This window comes from Mesitornis unicolor, unplaced genomic scaffold (assembly GCF_000695765.1).
Source record: "Mesitornis unicolor isolate BGI_N332 unplaced genomic scaffold, ASM69576v1 scaffold18920, whole genome shotgun sequence".
NCBI classification, from domain to species: Eukaryota; Metazoa; Chordata; class Aves; order Mesitornithiformes; family Mesitornithidae; genus Mesitornis; species Mesitornis unicolor.
The window spans coordinates 56-19,830 of NW_010160533.1; the positions used below are offsets into that span (position 1 = coordinate 56).

A 19,775-nucleotide genomic window follows, 5' to 3' on the forward strand; every position below is an offset into this window, starting at 1 on the left:
CGCCCCTGCCCGCACCAGGGGCCTGGCTGGGGATGCTGCTATAGAGGAGTCCCCAGGGGAAGGTCGTTCTCTCAGGCGACTGATGCCAGTCCGTTTGGAAAAGGCGCCTCGTTCAGCTGCTCGGGGTCTTTTTTTCAGTCCAGGTGTTTTTACACTGTATTAAATACACTCAGTGTAAACACCGACAGCGTTACCGAGGCAGCGGGTGGGCAAGGGATTGGCCGAGCCGGGGTGTTTCGGGGTTTGTCGCATCCCCGTTCCTTGCGGACGGGCTGCTGCGTTGGTCGCAGGGTGGATGAGCAGCTGAATGATGGGGCGGTTGCTGATGAAAAGGGAAACAGCAGCTATTTAGTTCTGCGTGGCTTGTGGAGCTGGTAATGAAAGGAACGAATGTTGAGTGTTTCGGCCTCAAGTGGAATAATCCTCAAATGAGCATAACCTGCTAAAATACAGCTTTCACAAGAATTTCCAAAACCCTTCTGATTTCCGAAATGCAACTTATTTTTTCATGCTTTTTGTCTGTTTGGTTTTTAGATTCCCTCTGAAGGATTCAAAGCGTCTGATTCAGTGGCTGAAAGCTGTTCAGAGAGACAACTGGACTCCCACCAAGTATTCATTTCTTTGCAGCGAGCATTTCACCAAAGACAGTTTTTCTAAGCGACTGGAAGACCAGCACCGCTTGCTGAAGCCCACTGCTGTCCCTACCATCTTCCAGCTCTCGGAGAAAAAACGCGACAACCTGGATTATGTCAGAAGCAGAAGAAAAATAGCAAGCCAGGTGCCGCTGCGGGATGGAGAAGACCCAAGGGAAGGAGGCGGTGAGGTAGTTCAGAGGACCTCGTCTGCTGGCCAGGACTTCATGGTGATGCAAGGAACGAAAGAGATGGAGGAGGCGACTTTGCAAGCGGAAATCGGATCGGTGTCCGAGGAGGAAGAGAACATCCACAGCCAGCTGGACAGCCCTCGGAGAAGGACGTTAGGTGATAATTTGATCGCAAAGCCTGGACCTCAGAAAAAGCCTGAGAGAGCTGCTGTGGAGGACTGTCCTAAAGCCACCTGGACGGGGAGCTGGGTAGCAGACAGAAGCGGTGTGTCGGTCGACGACTTCACGCCTCCTGCCTCCGGTGCTTGCAAGTTCATCGGCTCCCTTCATTCTTACAGCTTTTCCTCTAAGCATGCCAGAGAGAGGCCGTCTTTCCCAAAAGAGCAGCTAGAAAGGAAAAGGCCAAAGAGAGACGTGGAACCAAGCTGCAGCAGCCATCTCATGGGACACAATAAGGCCGTAGCGGAAGGCTCCCCTACTTCATCCCTCACTGCGACCCCTCAGAAACCTTCCCAGGGTTTGTCGGCATCCCCGGCAGACCTCACCCCTCAGCCCGCCGCTGAGGCTGTGGTGGGGCGCAAAGGTGACACGGATGCCAACCCGATGTCCATCAACGAGGTCATCATGTCGGCCTCGGGAGCTTGCAAGCTCATCGACTCCCTGCACTCGTACTGTTTCTCCTCCAGGCAGAGCAAGAGTCAGGTGTGCTGCTTGCGTGAGCAGGTGGAGAAGAAGAACGGGGAGTTGAAACTGTTGAGGCAGAGGATCAGTCGCTCTGACAGCCAAGTCAGGAAGCTGAAGGAGAAGCTCGATGAGCTGAAGAGGATCAGTTTCCCTTACTTGAACAGCCTGCTATCCCAGGACTGTGGTCAGTATCCCCAGGGGCTTTGCATGGAGGCAGGATTCACCGCTTTCTTAGCAATAAGAAGTCGTTTAACTTAGAGGTTGTAGAGATGTGATGGGTAAGAGAAAGGTCTGGTTTTGGAAGAAGTAGTAGCTTGTGTTAGACCGACAGAGGTGAAAGATGTAGGGTTTTGGGCACGTGAGCTATTTCTTACATCCCAAAAGCTTCCAAAACAGTTCCTGGTGCGGAATGGGAAGTTAGGTTGTGGTGTCGCAGACAACTCTCTTGATTATTTTCTTTTTCTTCCTGGATTATTTTAACTTGTTTGTGACTCAGTAGCACCTGTTAGGATTTGCCTGCCTTTGGAGCTTGCCTGTGGAGGTTTTTGGTGTGTTAATGAGCGGCCATGGGCAGCAGGTATCTGGGAAAGCTGTTGTAGCTTCTCCAGTGATGTAAGAAGTTCTTCTGATCTTTAATTTCGTATACTGCCCTCAGTAATCAGCTTGTATGAAATCCAAGGGAGGTTGTAGGTATTAAATAAGACAATATCATGATGCATGGTGAATCACTTTTCATGACCAAATGTCTGTGTTTGGCTTGATCCTTTCCTCCTTCAAAAGGCAGAAGTAGCCAGGAAATGGATAATACAGTGAGAAGAGATGGAGAATGACTTCTGACACCTGAAAACACAGAAAAACTGCAAGGGATGAGGTTGTGTGAAAAGGTTGTTGTGGAGAGGTGGAATTGGGCCATGGCCTTTTTCTCTTGCAAGAAAAAAGAATTATTTAATATAGAGCTGATGACATTTGCCCAGTGACTCCAGTTGCAAGATTCAGTTTGGGGGGAAGAGTTGAGGAGCATCTTGTGATGTTTGTGTAGCTGCTGAGAAAATGTTGGGTTGCCTTGTAAGGGATGCCTGACTTGGGGCTTCCTTGAAGAAGTCTTCCCCCGTGGGTAGGTATCCCCTCACGGCAATTCTCGCATCTCCTTCCTTAGAAGAAACCTCACAGCTTCTCCTAAAGCCGGGTGGTGTTAGACACAGACAGAAACGTGTCCCTAGCATAGGCAGACACCTTCTCCGGCCCGTGACAGCGTGGCTGCCGCCTCACTCCAGCGCAGGAAAATAAACCCCAACAAAATTCTTGAAGGTCGATACACAACTCTGCTTTTCCCACGGGGTTTTAATTTTCCAAAGTATGGGAAAATCCCACTTGGATTTGGGTAGGGGGGAAGGAAAGGATTTTTTTGTTTTTCCTGCATGGGAAATCGGCATAGTCTTATTTGTACCTTCTGGTTTGTATTTTTGCATTGTTTTGGTGTCAAGAAAATAACTAAACACAGTTTTAGGGTTCCATAACCTATGTCATTCATATATATATATATGAAAAGGTGTCTAGCTGTGTTGGAATACCTTCAGTGAGATACTAGTTGCAAAAAGAGTGTCCTGAAGGGTGTTTTTCTTTGTTCCAGTAAGGACTATGATTTTTCTTTTCTTTCCTGAGAATGGATGTCCTTACACACGTCTTTGAGAACATGAGGATTGTATATTGTGTTCTGGAAGAACATAAGAATGCCATATTCCATTTTCTAAGGGGCAATGTGATTTTTTTTAATGAATTGACTGATTCATTGCCTGTTCTCCTGTCTCTTCTCAACAAAACTGGAGATCAACATGTGAAAATGAACCATTTTGGTGATTGTAGCTTGGTGCGATGTGAGGTTTGAACGGAGCCCTGTGGCTGGTGACTTTTTGAAAGGGTTTGTTTGTGGCTGACTGGCTTTGCTTGTTTTTTCAGCCTAATCTTGGTGGTCTTCTGCCGTGTGTTGCTTTTTGTGTGCTCTTAGTGGTAGTTCATGGCTGTCAAAATACCCAGTTAAGTTTTAGGTGTCTGCTGCTGGGCAGGGTCTGGTTTATGTCCAGACACGAAGTTTTGCTGTAATACAAAACTGAGCTGAAGAAAGGCTTTTTGGTGTTCGTAGAAATACAGTCGGGTAACAGGTTAATAATGACGATAGTCTGTGTAGCCACATTTCAGTTGTCTTAAGTCATCTGCTGTGTAGTTGAGGTGATGCTGTGAGCTGGGAACCTGAGCCTGCGTGTTCTTTTCTTCTGAAGGCAGTGGTGCCTTGGGGACAGGGATGGTAAGCAAAGTAACCGACCGGGCTGACCGTGCAGGTTGTTACGTGTCTGCATCCCAGCTCCACGCACTGCGGGACCTCTCCTTGCCGCCGCCACACAATCGCGAGCAGAAAAGTGAGCTTTAGGCCTGCACCGTTTAAGCAGATCTCTTTGGTTTTTCACTGGTTCTCAACTGCTCTTTTTCTCTGGTGAGACAAGCAGGTTTCTGCTGACTGCATCCAAACTGCAGCAGGGTGGAAAGAACAGGTTTGTGCAGAGCTGCTGCAGGCGCAGTCCCTGCCAGCCGCGCTCCAGCGTCAGTGACTCAGTGTGGGTGAGTTTGGCTTGCAGCGTGCTCAAACTGTCACGATGCGCTCAAGCGGTGTTTCCCAACCTGCCCGAACAGAGGGAGCAGCTACCTGGGTTTAGGAGAAGCTCTGGGCTCTCTCCTGCACAGCTGCACCAGTGACTTTTTCCATGTAAACTTTGAATTTGCTCGTTTGTTTGGTAGGAAAATGTTTCCTTCCATTTCATGGGCCACTTCTGAGGTCCGTGGACCAAAGGTAGAGGAATACTGCCAGCAGTGAAGCACGGTTAGGTTGGTGCACCAGGCAGAACAAGGGTAGGTGATCTTCAGGAGAACAGGATGCACTGGGAGAAATTAGGGAGAGCCAGTGAGCAAATATGAATCCAGCGTGGGAAGGGAGACTTCTAACAGCACTGTCCTCTGACACACAAGTGCTACCTGACCTTCTTGTTCTGCTTGAAGGTTTCACCGCTCCACTGCATCGCGCTCTTTTCACAAGATCTCCTGGTCCTAACGTGCTCAAGTGTGGTCCTGTGGTAAAACTACATCTCCCAGCAGGCACTGGGATCACTGTTTTACCTAATCGTGAGCTCACTTCCCTTTTTAGCCATCTTATCAACCCTGCGCAAAGCAGTTACTGGTGAGCAGAGGTGGTTAGAGAGCTAGGCCGGGCAATGGGAAAATAACTCTGCAAACTATGGCTGGCAATGGAGCAAACGCAGGTATGAGTCAATGGGGCTGGAGCATCTGTAGTTATCAGAGAGGTAAAACTGCCAGAATTCGCCCGTTTGAGCGTATGTGGAGCCTCTTCCACGCTGCACGACTCCTTTCTTGAAGGTCACGTTAAAGGCAGGAGAGTTTGCAAAGGGAGTCCACCTGAAAAATGGTTAGGATTTTGCTAGGAATCTGTAGGAAATCGTATTTCCTTCCAGCTTAGATTTGTCTTCCAAGTATTTGTACGAAGGCAGTGTGGAAATGGGGTAGTTTATAATGCGTCTTACATGGGATTGAAGCAGAGTTGATGAACTTTGGGGACGAGCAGAAGGATTCAACTGTTAAATGTGTGGTTTTGTGCCAAGAGGGAAGCCTGGTGGCTGGTCTGTGGGGTCTGAGGTGGTGTTTCCCATCAGGGTGGCAACAGATTTTTGTTCGTGTTGCAGAAAACAAATATCAAACCCATGTTCCTCAGTGGCAGCAAGAAGAGAAGTGGGGTGGTGCAAGGGTGCGAGATGCTGTGCTTTCATCTGAGCCTGACTTGAGCAGCAACAGGTCCCTGTGTGGTTTAGCTTGAAAATGAAGCGTTTATAATGGATCACAGAGATGTGCTGTTGGGAAAATTGCCTCTGCCAGGGCAGGCACTGCTAACCTGGCAGCTGCGCGTTAACTTGGAGCTCAATTTTGGAAGAAAAATGCTTTTATTCTGAGACAGCAGGTGCTGCTTGTGATCTTTTTTGTTCTATCTTGTCTGGGATGGGAGCAGCCGTGGTGGAAGGCTGGCCAGTAGGGTCAGTGGGTGTTGCAGAGCTCAAGGAAGCTATAAAGTAAGCCAAAAGTGAGATAAGGAGTAGGAATATGTGTGCATAGGTTAGGAGCAGGGCTGAGGCTATGGCAGAAGGCATCACGAGAGGGGCAGGGTGAGACTTCACAGCACGTATGGCCCCAGCACCTGCTGCCCTGCCTTGTGCTCCACATGGGAGCGACCAGCGTGCAGGCACCGACCTGACACACAGCGAGTCTGGGACTTGGTTGATCAGGGAGATGGGGAGAGAGGTGGTTGGAAAGAGGAAACAAGACCTTTTTGCTCTGCTGTTGCTTTTGTTTTTCAGTGGAATGATCTTGTTTTTTCTAGTTTTTATTTTCCTAGTAGCCTGTACAGCGTGTGCATTAAGCATGTAATTCTGCAGTGAGTCGGCAGCGACTCGCAACAAAAAACGCTTGCGACTAGGCAGCAGTGAAAATGCTAACTAAGGGAAACTCGAGAGAAAGTACAGCGTCCTGAGGTCAGCTCAGGTAGGATGTTTGGATTTCTCATAATACTGTATGATTTAAAAATGTTTTCTCTGTGTTTTGTAGTGCAGGAGAACTCTGCCAGTGGCTGCAGGCAATGGAGCATTTTACCACAGAGGTCAGAAGTGGAGGCAGTAACACACTGCTGCTTGGTTGTGAAATTAATGGCTAAGATAGGCCATAAGATGAAAAATTGTGGAAATAACCACGTTCCCAGCTCTTAGAGCAGAGATGGAGCTAGGGCATGCCAGTGCTAGCGTACTGAGGGGAGCATCAGCGAAGTGCGATGGTCAGGGAAGGGCAGCAGAGGACAAAGCCATCTTCAGTACTTAAATATGGAAAAAGTATGCTGAACAAGGCTGCTCCTTAACTACCAGAACCTTGGTGATGATGATTTAAATCCAGTAAGAGACTCAGCTAAGAAAGGACTGCAGGAGGCTCCCCAGCTGTTGCTGCAGACCCTGCACTTTGAAGACTGAGAAGGTGCTGTGTGAGTTGGTTTGGTTTCTGTTTGGGGTTTTGTTTTTGTAGGGTTTTTTTTCTTGCTTAAGTTTCCTGCAGCAAGTATTCCCCATTTAGGGAAAATGCATTAGCTGTCTTGTTAGCAACCAGCTGGCTGCTGACCCACAGTTTTGCTGATAAAGCTGTGCAGGAATTTGTGCCAGCGTAGCTTCCTGTGCCAGGGATCCCACTTGACAGCCACCGTGGCTGAAGCCTGTGCAGCCATGGCCCCAGGGGGTTGTCCAGCCACTTTGTCTGGTTTGTCAGGGCAGGGAGGGTGGCATGGACAACCAGTTGCCGTCTGACTTTGGTACTGTACACGACAGGATTTGACTCCGAGCTCTCCATGAATGAGAAAGATGTGGAAACGGTCCACCCGCAAACTTGGAGGGGTGAAGTGGGGTCAGATGCTGACTCATGTGCCCAGGATTTGGACACCGGAGTTTGGGCCTGAGTGGATTCCTGAAGAAAAGAGATCTGGGTGATCAGGTTGCTTATGTGCCTGTGAGTTCTGTCTCCCAAGCTGTTGTAACTTGTGTCATGGCTGATTACAGTCAGGTTTCGTAGGGGAGCAGAGGTCTCGAAGATGCTGGGTCCCCAATGGCTTCTAGAAAGTGACTCCAGGATTATCCTTGTTAAGAAAGAGGCTGCAGTGTGAGCTCACCTGTTTCTAGGTAAAAGAGAAACTCCGCATGTGGATGCAAGAAAACCAGCATTAAGAGGACCCCATCCGAGTCTGAGGCTTTAAATGTGCAGAAGCATGGCCAGGGTCTACAATTTCTTTCTTTTGAATTTGCCACTGGAAATTTGCAGACTTGGTTCATATTCGTGATATCATCACACCCTCACTTTTTAAGCCATAGTAGCAGGTTGTTTGTAATAGTGATGCGCCAAGAGTTTAGATCTTTAAAAAGGGAAGTACATGTTCCTTCATCACTGAAATTCCCCTTGACAGTATCCATAAACCTGTTTGAAACAAAGCAGCTCAGCAGACAAAGATATTTTCCTCTTTAAACTCTCCTTTCTGTTGCTGCAATAGTCTTGCATTTACCCACCCCAACCATGACACTGGAAGCAAATTTTTTTTTTCAAATCACCACTTTTTAAAATTGTTCTTCAGTTGTCCTCCTGTCTGCCTCCCCACCCTTGCTTTTCCACTGTCAGCTCAGCCCTCTGGTTCAGAGAAAAAAGGATTTAGTCCATTAGTCAGAGACCAGTACTGAAGGTAAGAGGAGCCCTGCATGGGATGTGATCGGGGTGCGCTTACTCTTCTGCCCTTCACTGAGTCTCTGGTCCTTATTCCCACTGGCAGTTCTGGTGCTCTCGGCTTTTCCAAGCGACGTAACAACTAAAAAACTCAAGGTTTTTATAAACTCTTGGTTTATAACTGAGTCTAAAGAGTGGAAATGGCTAGAACAATTTCTTTCATCTGTTCTTTTTTGATGCTTTTTTGCAAAAGGCTGTGAGGTTGGCAAGCAGAAGAGCATGAAACGCCCTGTTAGAAGCACTCTGGTGACCGAGATCATCCTGCTCCCACCTCCTGACCCAGGAGAGGGCAGCAGCAGCCCAGACTGCGGTCTCTTGCCTTTCCAAAGCTTTGCTCTTCCCTTCTGCGGTGGGAGTTTGAGCCTGCGAAAAGGTGGAAAGACATGCAAGTGAAAGGCAAATACCAATTGGACAGGGTAGCCATACTCTCCTTACTTGCAAAACTGCTGCTCTCAACACGAAAGCAGAAAGGGAAACTGGTTCCTAAGAAGCAATGTAGAATATGGGGTTGCTTGTAGCAATGATTTTGGACTTCAGTTTTCGATCATCACTGTGTTAAGGTGTTTCCTATACTGGAAAATAATACTGTGTTGCTTTGGTTGCTCGCAGTACTGGTGGATGGTAAGTACCATGAAATGCTGAAGTACAGCTGACACTGCTGTGTGGCTTGGAGGAACCCCCTCTGAACCGTACTGGGCCGGCCGTAAACGCACAGGCTGGCAGGACGGCCTCTGCAAAGGCTGCCTCTGATGCCCAACATTTTTATAACCTCCTTCATAGTGAGCGCTCGTGTTTTCTCATGCTGCTTCACTTACAAAATACTTCAGGATAAGCAAGAGTAATTTGCAGCATCTTGCTGTCATGCTGGTTGGCTTTCTAAACCTCCTATCTGTGGGAGAATAAATAACAAGAGTGGTAATTCTCTTTTACCCAGGAAAGCTTCTGGTTTCCCTCCTTTGGCACTCCAGGTGCCATCCTTCCTCCTTACCCAGTCTGGTTAGCCTGACATTTGGGACTGAGCACAGCACAACTCAGACTGATCAAGCAAATTTTTACCCAGAGCATCACCTTTTTAGGTCATAATTTCTCCCTGCAGCTGAGTCTGTGCCTTCTAGACAGGTAGTTTGTTGTTCGTGTGCAAAACAACTCCCTTCAGCTCCCACCCTGCCAGTACAAGTCATTTGTCACTTGTTTGTCGTTTATGAGTGGGAGGAGGACATGCTCCAAGTGTACTTCAGGCATACTTGTCTGCTTGACCTGGAGTAGCGGGCACCTCGTTTCTGTTGGTGCTTATACAAGTGCAGGTCGCTGTTAACCTCTTCGAAAAAATTGCAGCCAGACTTTGATCTTGAATGTGTATGCAGCCTGATTTTCTTTTTCCTCTGGAGTGAGGGCTCATGTCCTTGGTCTCTGAAGCAGATAGGAATGGTATGCACTCGGTGCTTGAGAAGAATCAGGCCAGAGCATTAGAGATTTAATTATCATTTAGTGATCATTCTCCGCTCTTGAGATTTTAGTCTTCTCCTTTCTTGTGTGTGGATGGGAGGGGCTTTCTCTTCAGATCAAGCTACAGAGAAGAGTCTGAAATGGACCCCCTGGAAGAGTGCTCTGTGTAAGGCCATGAGCAGGTTTGAGAACAGACCTCATTTCCATGACTCTGCATTGCTCCTCATCTCCCCTTGTGCCTTGGAGCCGATGCTGCTCTAGAGAAAAGCATTGCTGCTGCATTGGACCATTTCTGAGGTGTTTTGCATTCACCTCCACTCAGCTATAAGCAGCTCACAGCAAGCTGTAGAGCACAGATCCTTGAATTTTCTTTCTTTGTTCTTTTTTCTTCCTCCACAGAGACTCCCCAGCTGAATCCTGTGATGGAGCCCCTTTCCTGGATGCTGGGCACCTGGCTCTCGGACCCGCCAGGAGATGGCACCTTCCCTACAATGAAGCCCTTCCAATACCTGGAAGAAGTGCACATCTCTCATGTGGGGCAGCCCATGCTCAACTTCTCGTAAGTCATGGGGTCCATCTGTGTTGCCAGCAGCTTTTGATCAGAGCAGGCATAGCTCCAGTGAGATTTGTCAGTTGTGTTTCTTTTCCAGTGGCAAAGTAATGACATGATGTAAAGATATGTGACTGCATGGTCTGACTTTTTGTTTTCCTTTAAAGCCTGTGATTAATTGGCATGCTGCTGCAGCATACCCAGAGCTGCTCGCCTGCAATCGCTAGGCCAGGAGTACAGGGCACTTCTAGGAGCTGTTCAAAAGCTTTTCAGAAGCACACGTGTACAGGATCAGGCTGTGGCTGTGGTGCACGGTATAGTTCTTGTGGCCAGTCTTGAGGACTACATAGTGAGAAGTAACTCAGGGTGCTGCAAATGTGACCGTAACTTAGAACAGTTTAATTTAGGGTATCAAGAATGGCCCAGCATGGACATCACTGTTGTTTGTGCAGATTCTGTACCTGCCTTTGAAAGACCAGTGATCCTCCGACTTTAATGTGATGTGCGCTGGGTGCGTATCTTAGCCAAAAGATGTACTGTCCTCATGGCCAGAAAAAACCCCATCATACTCCTTGCTGTCTGATTAGAAATGAATCATCAGGTTACAGCTGTTATTTTTCTGCTTTGTGAAGCTCCCACTTACAGGTATAATAAATGAAGGAGCTATGACATGGCTGCCAGGTTTATCCATTTTAAACTGTGGTCCTCAGGCTTCACCACCATGAAAATCTGAGAAAAATTGAAGTGTTTAACAGACTGCATGGGCTAGGAGGCAGATGGCTTAATTGCTTGAGCTGCGAGTAATTGTTCGAAGAGAAATCAAAAAGAAATCTGGAGGAAGAGAGGTGACATGTTAGCTAGCTGTTCAGTGCTGCTCCAATATCCATTTGGGAGAGGCGAGTTGGAAAGTTTGTTGCTTTGAAAACCAGAGGAAAGAATAATTTCCAGATGCCAGCACTGTGTGAAAGATGTCCTGTGTTCCTGGTGCACGCTGCTCGTTGTGACAGAGCCGCCACCTCAGCAGGTGACATTTTTAGTCCAGTTTCTAAAAGAAACAAAGCTCCGAGGGTCATGCTCTGTCTACACCTCCCTCTCCAACTTATGAGCAGTTGCTGATTTGAGTCACCTTTTTTGTGTGCGCGCCAAGGAGATACAGCTCGGAGCTGTTGGACTCTGGGAAACATCAGGAAAATAGGCAGCAGACTTGGCTCCCAGAGCTCCCAGAGCAGTGCCACTTGACTGTTACAAGAAGTCCATGTCACTTGAGTGCTCCAAGCTCTGAAAGAAGCCTGATTTAAGTTTGTTCCTCCTTTGATTCTGGATAATCCCACCACGAGGCACAGCTCTGTAGGCTACCTGTGGAGACTCAGGAATGCTGTAGTGCTGATGTAATATATAAACGTGCATGATTGTATATGATCACCCACATTATGGTGGCCAAACATACGACTCTGAAGCCTCATGAAGAACAACTAAGAATCTGAGCTGAACTTTTTTTCTTTTTGAAGGGGTGGTGGGAGAAATAAACCTGCTCTGTTACTGCCTGCAGCAAGTAATATACAGAAAAAACCCCAAACTTGCCAGGTTTAAAAGCTAAATAAAGACGATACTGTAATTCCAGATATTTGCTTGAGAAAAGGAAGTATTTGAGATGGAGTATGGCTTCAGCATCTGTGAAATGTCTGACTTCCTGAGGGAGTTTCTGAGCTAGCTCTTAGACCCGGGAGTTGTGGGAAAAACTGAAGCTTGAGCTTAAATAACTTACTGCAGCCCTAAGAAATAGCTGTGCCTGTGAAGTAACCATATTTTAACATGTCTTTTACTCTTCAAATACTCCTGCAGGCAGTCGTGGTTAAATAACTTACCATTTCCTCTGAGATGTAACCAGGCCAAACGCTGTGTTTTCAGCTTTTGAACTCTGATTTCCCTTCAGGTTCAACGCCTTCCATCCGGACACCAGAAAACCCATGCACCGAGAATGTGGATTCATCCGCCTCAAACCTGACACTAATAAGGTGGCCTTCATCAGTGCCCAGAACACAGGTATCTACACCTGATATCTGCACTGGCGAAAAGAAGAGGTCCTTACCCTGCTGTGCCATTTCGTCACTTTTCCAGAAAATTATTGCACCTCTCACAGTTTCATTTAATTTATTGTCACTGTGGGTTTGGCACCAAAGAGCAGTGAAACTGCAGTGAGAACAGATTAATAAATGAGCTTGTGTCAAAAGCACTGAGTTTCTAGGGCTCCTATGTGGCTTTACCCCGGTGGTGTGGCTTTCTAGCTTTCGGTGAAGGGAAAGGACTGCAAGTCAAATTACCACTCATGCAGGAGTTGAAGGGTATCCTTTCCTCAGATAATATCTTGATATTTGCAGACATAGCTTTTTTTGGTAAACCCAAAGAACCCCTTCATCTGTAATGAGAATTGCCGTCTGAGCCTTAATGATGGCACGTGGTAAGTGTCTTCATAGCATCCTGGTCTTTTTTTTGTGGGGAGGCAGGGGGAATGTGTACAGATAAGATGCTTTATTCCCGCTTCTCCCTTGAGTTGGCCACAGTGGTAGAAATGGAGAGGTGCACGCCTTGGTTCAAGAGCTCCTGAGTCTAGAGACCTCCTTCTATTGCTAGTGTCACATTCAGCCAGCCACTCCTAAGCAGGGTCAGATTTAACATCCTACTTAACGTGCTGTCAGCACTCCCTGTATTTCATTCTGCAGTGCAGTGCGGAGCTTGTGGCCCAGGCAAGGTGGTGGTTTTAAACCCGCTTTGCAGCCTCTCCATCCAGGAGTGTTTGGTGTGATCATTACAGCAGGTTCCCTATTAGAGACCCTGGCTGTGGCACTTCCAAGAGCCTCTGCAGTGCTGGAGCAGGGAAGCTGCTATCCTACTGTTCCCTTAACAGTCTTGAAGAGTAATTTCAGTGCAGTCTTCTTAGCTTCTAAACTAGGAGCATCTCCCACTGTCTGGATGCAGTGCTATGGTACTTGTTACACACCTTACAGGGTCTGAATGAGAGAATCACATCTAAATTATTATAAGTGAAAGAGTGATAATACCCAGTTGACGCTTAAATTTGCATCTAAACCCCCAGAGCAGATGCTGAAGGGAAAACTGCCAGTTGCGATGCGCTACTCATCCCACATGGTATGAGTAAGTCTGTCTGGGTAGACTTTTCTAAGCAGGATTGCATGCCTGAGGTTGTGCAGTTTTTAATATGTTCTAGGTCGAATGAAACTGTTCTTCAGAGATTGTGGTGGTCTATTACGTAGCTTAATAATTGTGACATTAAGTAACCTTTGTAGCCTAATAATACATATGACTTTCCTTCTCACTAGGTCTGGTGGAGGTAGAGGAAGGGGAGGTGAATGGACAAGAGCTGTCTATAGCTTCTCACTCCATAGCCAGGATCTCCTTTGCCAAGAAGCCTCACGTAGAGCAGGTGAGTGCACTGGTGGTGAGGAATTCAGAGTATTGCTAGACCCCAGAAGGGGTCTAGTTGAGAGGACAGGTTGATTAGCATGTTTTAATTACAGATTGCCGTCAGGAGTTCTTGGAAATGTTACTTGGCATCCTGGCTTCTCCTTCCTGTAACAGGCTTCGGAAGATATTTTGTGCATTATAAGACCCAGAGGGATTGAGATAAGAACTGATGTGCTGAATCAGACCAGCCAATCCAGAATCCCATCTCTAGCAGTGGCAGTAGCAGGTCCTTTGGCAAGACAACAGCAAAGTCTTGTCTAAATACCCTTGTGCAGCAGTGGTGTTACTTCCTAATGCTGGTCCTCAGGATTATGAAGGTGCATGTGTAAGGTGTGTCCAGTATTGGGCCTCATCAGGATATTTTAGGAATGTTTGCCATTAACTGGAGCTCCACCTTGTCTTTGCAAATCTTGCTTTCTTGCTTTCCAGGGTGTTCACAAGTTGCTATGGGCTCTCTTCCCATTTGTGGCTGCTTGGCAGGGCTGGCACTTGCTGTCAGCTCCAGTCTTGGTTGACTGTTTCTTGGTTGTTTGCTTTTTTCCTGTGTAGCGATGGTTTGTTGTTGACACAGCTGGATGGAGTACAGCCAGCTGCGAGTAAGGTGGCACTGCAGGAGTTAGTGTGGCACACTGAGGTCACCACTGTCCATAGCTGCCACAGATGAAGCTGTCTTGGCTGACCAGCAGCTGAGAAAGACAGCAAGGTTGAACAAGTTCTCACAAAGAGGTACCGGCATGTTCTTGCATTTTGTTCTCTGATAACATGTGAAACAAATGACTGACTGATTTTTGAAGGGTGACAAGTGAGGTGTGGCTCTCAGAGGAGAAGATCCTACTTTGAAGACAGCAAGTACAGTATTCTCTTATTCTGGGCTTTAAGGCTTAATTTTGCAACCTAGTTTTTACGTGCTATGAAACCAACCCATGGATAACTGAGGGCACACAGCAGTTGCCCTCCCATGGTACCATCAGCGAGCCTTTAATTGAAGCTTGCTTTTATGAGATAATCCCCCTCTTCTTTTTTGCCCAGTTCATTTAATTTCCTCCTTTTACCTTTCGGACTTTGACTTGCAGTGGTCCATTTGGAAAAAAGTGGGCCATTCAGAAACCCTGAGCTAAGGCTGCGCGTTGTGAGATAATTTTTTGTTAAAGACGAGTGTCTTTTGTGCTCCTTTTAATTGCCTTTTGCTGCTTAGGGTATTTGAGGAACACTGTCATGCAGTACAAAGAAAGCCCCGTGTGATCAGCAACTATTACTGAGAGCATCATTTACATATGACCCTGTTCTGCTGTTGCCCCCATGAATGTCAAAGCAGCGGCGCGTCCTCCGCAGCCCTGTGCAGCTTCGCTCTCAGCTGGCAATGACCTCCTGGAAAGAGGATGTGTTGGATATTGGCCTTAAGGGCACACTTTGAGCGTAGGAAGGGGTGTGTTAGCAGAGAGGACACAGTGTGGAAGCACGCAGACAGGCAGTAGCTTGTGGACAGTGACCTTCACTGGAAATGAATGCATTTGCAAAGGCCCCTGCATTTTGGGAATTTCTAAATGAGGCTGGGTTAAGTGCCTGCCAATGAATCGTGCTTGCAGGTTATCCTGCTGTCGCAGCGTTTTGTTTCTGTTCACCCCTGGGATGGTCTGTGCTGAGGGGATGGTTTTAGGCCTGGAGCTGGTGTTTGGAAAGGGCCTTCTTTAAGAGAAAAAAACTCACATGGCTGTCGTGAGCGTATCCTTCCATCTGCGCTGCGTTGACAGCGAATGCGAGGCTGGCAAAGGGAAAGTAGAAAGCACAGGTAAGGAACTGAGCCTGTGAAGGCTGTTTACTTGATTTTGTTATTTCTTTTCTTCCCCCCTTTTTAGATTACCAGAAAATTCAGGCTCAATTCCGATGGGAAACTCGAACAAACTGTCTCGATGGCAACCACTACGCAGCCCATGACTCAGCACCTCCACATTACCTACAAAAAGGTGATGCCCTGACGCCGGGAGGGCTGGGTCTCCCCGCCAAGGGCAAGGAGCGGGGCATCATGCACCGAGAGCTGTTGCAGCTCAGGAGCACCGCATGGCAGACCCCGGAGCTGGCTGCCTGCGCTCGCCCCCGGGGCCATGGAGCTGCCCGTCCTGTTGAGAATGTTATTCAGATGTTTCTGTAATGGTATATTAAAAAAACAAAGCAAAAAAAAAAATAAAAAGCTTTTATTTTTATGGCTGTGTCTTTGGGCGTGATTGCAGAGTGGTTACAGAGGAGCCTTCTGGTGCCCGTTTATTATTTGGGATTAGGTTGCAGATCCAACCTCCTGGACCCAAATAAAGCTGCGCAAGCAGCAGGGTCAGGATTGGATTTGCACCACAGGGACAGAGCCTGAGAACTTCAGCTTCTGCCTAATGCGATTCAGCTTGAATATTTGGAGGAACCACTTACATCTTGGTGTGGGATGGAGAGATGTGTCCAGCTGACTTGAAAGGGCCTTGGGGCAGTCCTGGAGGTCAGCACCAGACCTCCCTTAGCGTCAGTGCAGAACATCACAGGAGTTGGGGTGACAACTGTGAGCCAGCGGACAGAAGAGAAACGGCCAGCAGTGGGTATTGACCTCGGCAGTTCTTTTGTCTGACTCGGGAGCTGTGCTGCAGCCTTTGGCCTTTGTGAAACTTGTAACTGAGTCCCTCAGCAGTGAGGGAGGCAAAGGTAGAGGTAAGAGGGGTGCTTCTGCTGCGTTTCTCCATCTGTTGTCTCCAAAGCCTTTCTGTGGTGGGTGTGTGGCTGTGGAGAAGGCCTTGCTGGTGACATTTCTTTCTCACAAGCTTTCTGATGCCAACCGTTGTGCAGAAACTGTGTGAGGCACGACCGGTCTGGTTTGCACCTGTGGCTTCCTTGGGACCCAAGAGCACCCTTGGCCAAAGGGATTTAAAACCTTTATTGTTTTGGAAACTGCTCCGGTATCTCCCCAAGCTGCTCTGAGCTTCATGGTGGTGTCCTTGGTGTGTGTGCGGGGAGTGCAAAATTATTCAGGTAGGTGGTTTTGGCCTGTAGTGCTTGCTGTAAAGGTACTTACAGAAAAAGTTGGAAGGGAGGCAAAAGCTTCACCAGGCCCTATGTTACATTCCAGAGCTCCTGGATTTAGCAATGAAAATGCTAATGATAGCATGGAAAACTCATGGCTGTGGAGACAGCAGACGGCTTGGGGGAGGCAGAACTTTGCAAACAGTCTCTGTGCAGAAGTGATTTTTGAGCGTTGATGCTCTAGGTCTTGAAGTAGAGGGTGTTGATCTGTGACACGAAGCCTTGGTGGAGGCTGAGCGTTGGCTGTGTACCCCAGGGGTCAACGCTCCACCCCGGAGAGCGACCGGAGCCCTTTGTGCTCTTTGCTCTTTCCTCCTTCCTCCGGCTGTTGGGAACAGATGTCAACTTGCCAGCATTTGCTTTCAGCCTTGCTGAGTTTCAGCTGAGCTTTTAGCAGGAGCAGTGGGAGCCACCCCAGCACACTGGCTCCATGCAGGTCCCACCAGGCCACAGTGGTTTTGGCACATGCAAAAGCGAAATAAAAGCCCCGGTCTCCAGAGGGGTAGCCAGCCGAGAGCGGATGGACGTGCACATTGATGTGTAATTAATGTGCAGTTCTGGCTTCAGTTCTTTTAGCAGTGCAGAGTTAATTACAACCCAACTTTAAAGCATGTGCACATGGATTTTATTTACTCCTTTATTAGTGACATCTGTTCTCCCAGCAAAAAGTCTCAGCTGTTTGCTCTTGTTCAAGGAGACCAGAATAACTCAGTGCATAGATGGCCCATGCTAACGTACAGGCTTGGGCTGGAAAGCAAGCTAAAGGATATGATTGCACCACTGTGTTTTCCTTTGGGCCCTCCCTGTTTGTTTAACAAGCACCAGAGCTCATCACAAGGCGAAGGGGTGTCGTGATTTAGGCAGTTGTTCTGTCACCTCATGACTCCTCCCAACCCAGGGAGGGGGATTGGGAAAAGGAACAAGACTCTTGGGTTGAACTGGAAACAGAATTAATAAAGTAATAATAATTTAAAATAGTTTAATAGGAGTATTAATATAAAGTATTAGATCTATCTTGATTATGTCTCTAAGTTGACCTGGACAAGCTGGAGAAGTGGCCCCAGGTGAACCTCATGAGGTTCAACAAGGCTGAGTACAAGGGTCCTGCACCTGAGTCCGAACAGTCCTCATTACTGATTCAGGCTGGGAGATGATGTGCTGGAAAGCAGCCCAGAAGAAAAGGACTTGGGGGCGCTGATGGATGAGAAGCTGGACATGAGCCACCAGTGCACATCTGCAGCTCAGAATGCCAACTGCATCCTGGGCTGCATCACAAGAAGTGTGGTCAGCAGACGGAGGGAGGTGATTCTGCCCCTCTGCTCTGCTCTGGTGAGACCTCACCTGGAGTCCTGTGTCCAGCTTCAGAGTTCCCAACAGAAAAAGGATACTGAAGTGCTGGAGCATGTGCAGAGGAGGGCCACAAAGATGATCAAAGGGTTGGAGCACCTCTCATATGGCTGAGAGAGTTGGGGTTGTTCAGCCTGGAGAAGAGAAAGCTCTGGGGGGACCTTATAATGACCTTCCAATGCCTGAAAGGTGCCTATAAGAAATCTGGGGAAGAGCTGTTCACAGGGCATGTAGCAATAGGATGAGGGGTAATGGTTTTAAACTAGAAAAGGGTAGATTTAGGTTGGATATTAGGAAAAGGTTCTTCAACATGAAGGTGGTAGATCACTGGAACAGAGATCCAGAGAGGTGGTGGAGGCCCCATCCCTGGATGTATTCATGGTCAGGCTTGATGGGGCTGTGAGCAACCTGATCTGGTAACGTTGTCCCTGCTCACTGCAAGGGGGTTGGACTGGGTGATCTTCAAAGGTCCCTTCCAACTCAATACATTCCATGATTCTGTGAAAGCACACAGAGTTATACTCAGCTGATAGAGTGGTTGCAAGCTGTGGTGGTCTCAAGAAGCAAGGGGAGTGGACCTCAGAAATAGAATGACAGGTGAGACCCTTCTGTGATGACAGCTATCAAGGAAAGAGAGCTGTCCTCAGCAAACTCCTCAATTTATAGTGGGTGTGACTGTCTCCTGGCACTGCCCCATGATGTTTTACAATCTTCTCCAGCAGGAGTCATCGGGGATGGCTGGGATCTGGTGTTGCAGGATCCTCAGCTCGCTCTGAGCCACAGCTGCCTGGGCTGCCAGGTGTACCAGTCACTGAGCCACAGCTGGCCAAATCTGCTACTGCAGCACCCGCTACCTTGGCTGCCTTCCTGGCCTGGCTTTGCTGTTTAGCACATTTCCTGAGGAAGGCGAGTGACAGTTTTCTTAAGTGAATTTTGTGGCAAATGTAAGTTAAGTGGCTGCAAATCTGGTGGAGAAGTCAGTTCAACTAGGGAGGAAGAAAGCATCTGAAAAAGGGAGGTGGAAAGCACCAGCCAAAAGGCAAGGTGAGGTTCCCCACCCGGGGCTTGTGTTACGAAAATTCGCAGCTGGCTGATGCCAACCGAGGTGAGAGGCTGAGATGCGAAGCATGACATTACGAGGGTAAATATTTATTAATGGGCATGAGGGGTCCCAGACAAATTGGGACACCCAAATGTGGTTTTACCCGTGGTGATGATACCCTACAAACGTTCAGGTACAGCACAGTTGGACTCATCACCAACTCCCCCACTACTGACTGCTGATCACAGTGAAGCTTTGCAAAGCCGCTCTGCTTCTGCAGTGCTCTCACTGCTTGCCCAACAACCCACGCGTCCCTGGAGTTGCTCTTGCTCGGGTCACTGATCTGTGATGCCAGGTGATCCTGGGAGGGTTTTAAAGCCATGTCAGAGGAGCTGGGGTGCTGGCGTTAATGTGGCTGTCCCAGGGATAAAGCTGTCCTTTATCCTTCAGGGACAGCTCTGAGCTTCCCAGAAGCAAAGCCCTTCTGTCTGGGGCCAGGCTGTCCTTTACCTTCTTTTATTTAAGTATGAACAATACCAAAATCTCCAGTAAAATTCCACTACTTCCTCACATCCCAGTGTATAACTAATACATATATGTATCTTATATATATGTATAAATAAAGTTTATACGCTTTCATGCTATAAATACAGATTGACATTGATAGTTAGGGAAGGGATTTCTCATCACATTTGTCAAGCCTGCGACACACCCCAGCCTCTGTCAGAGCTGCCGGGCTGCTGCATCTTTCCACGGGTACCTGTGTGAGGGACCCCGCCGTCCCCTGAGCATCCCTTGCTTGTCACATCTGCCAAGAGGGACTCGGGCGCTGGCGTCTCACGCTGCGTGGGGCTGGGAGGCTGCGGGTGCGAATCGCTGCTGCGGGTGGGAATCGCTGCTGCGGGAAGCGTGACTCAGCCGCTCGAGCAAACTCGGGGCTCGGCTGGGCGCTGCGGCTTGATTTGCTGGGTGGCTGCCAGCCA

General features: G+C 48.1%; 1 protein-coding gene across 2 annotated transcripts; it reads left to right on the forward strand.

The window, feature by feature from the left end:
* Positions 1-559: 559 nt before the first annotated feature.
* On the forward strand, positions 560-15,547 carry THAP4 (THAP domain containing 4). Of its 2 annotated transcripts, XM_010190257.1 has the most exons (5): positions 5,963-6,103; positions 9,713-9,872; positions 11,797-11,906; positions 13,202-13,305; positions 15,203-15,547. In XM_010190257.1, the coding sequence occupies exons 2-5, from the start codon at positions 9,736-9,738 to the stop codon at positions 15,320-15,322; spliced, it is 471 nt and encodes a 156-aa protein (XP_010188559.1). In that variant the 5' UTR covers positions 5,963-6,103; positions 9,713-9,735; the 3' UTR covers positions 15,323-15,547. The 2 variants fall into 2 exon arrangements, with proteins under 2 accessions (XP_010188551.1, XP_010188559.1); XM_010190249.1 differs by lacking the exons at positions 5,963-6,103; positions 13,202-13,305 and adding an exon at positions 560-1,691 and having other exon boundaries at positions 15,211-15,320.
* Positions 15,548-19,775: the final 4,228 nt, after the last annotated feature.

Bases quoted from the DNA above. Each gene is read 5' to 3' on its own strand.
- THAP4 (XM_010190249.1), top strand. From the start codon at position 860: ATGGTGATGCAAGGAACGAAAGAGATGGAGGAGGCGACTTTGCAAGCG. The intron at 9,873-11,796 runs GTAAGTCATGGG...ATTTCCCTTCAG, and splicing joins CAGCCCATGCTCAACTTCTC to GTTCAACGCCTTCCATCCGG. The intron at 11,907-15,210 runs GTATCTACACCT...TTAGATTACCAG, and splicing joins CATCAGTGCCCAGAACACAG to AAAATTCAGGCTCAATTCCG.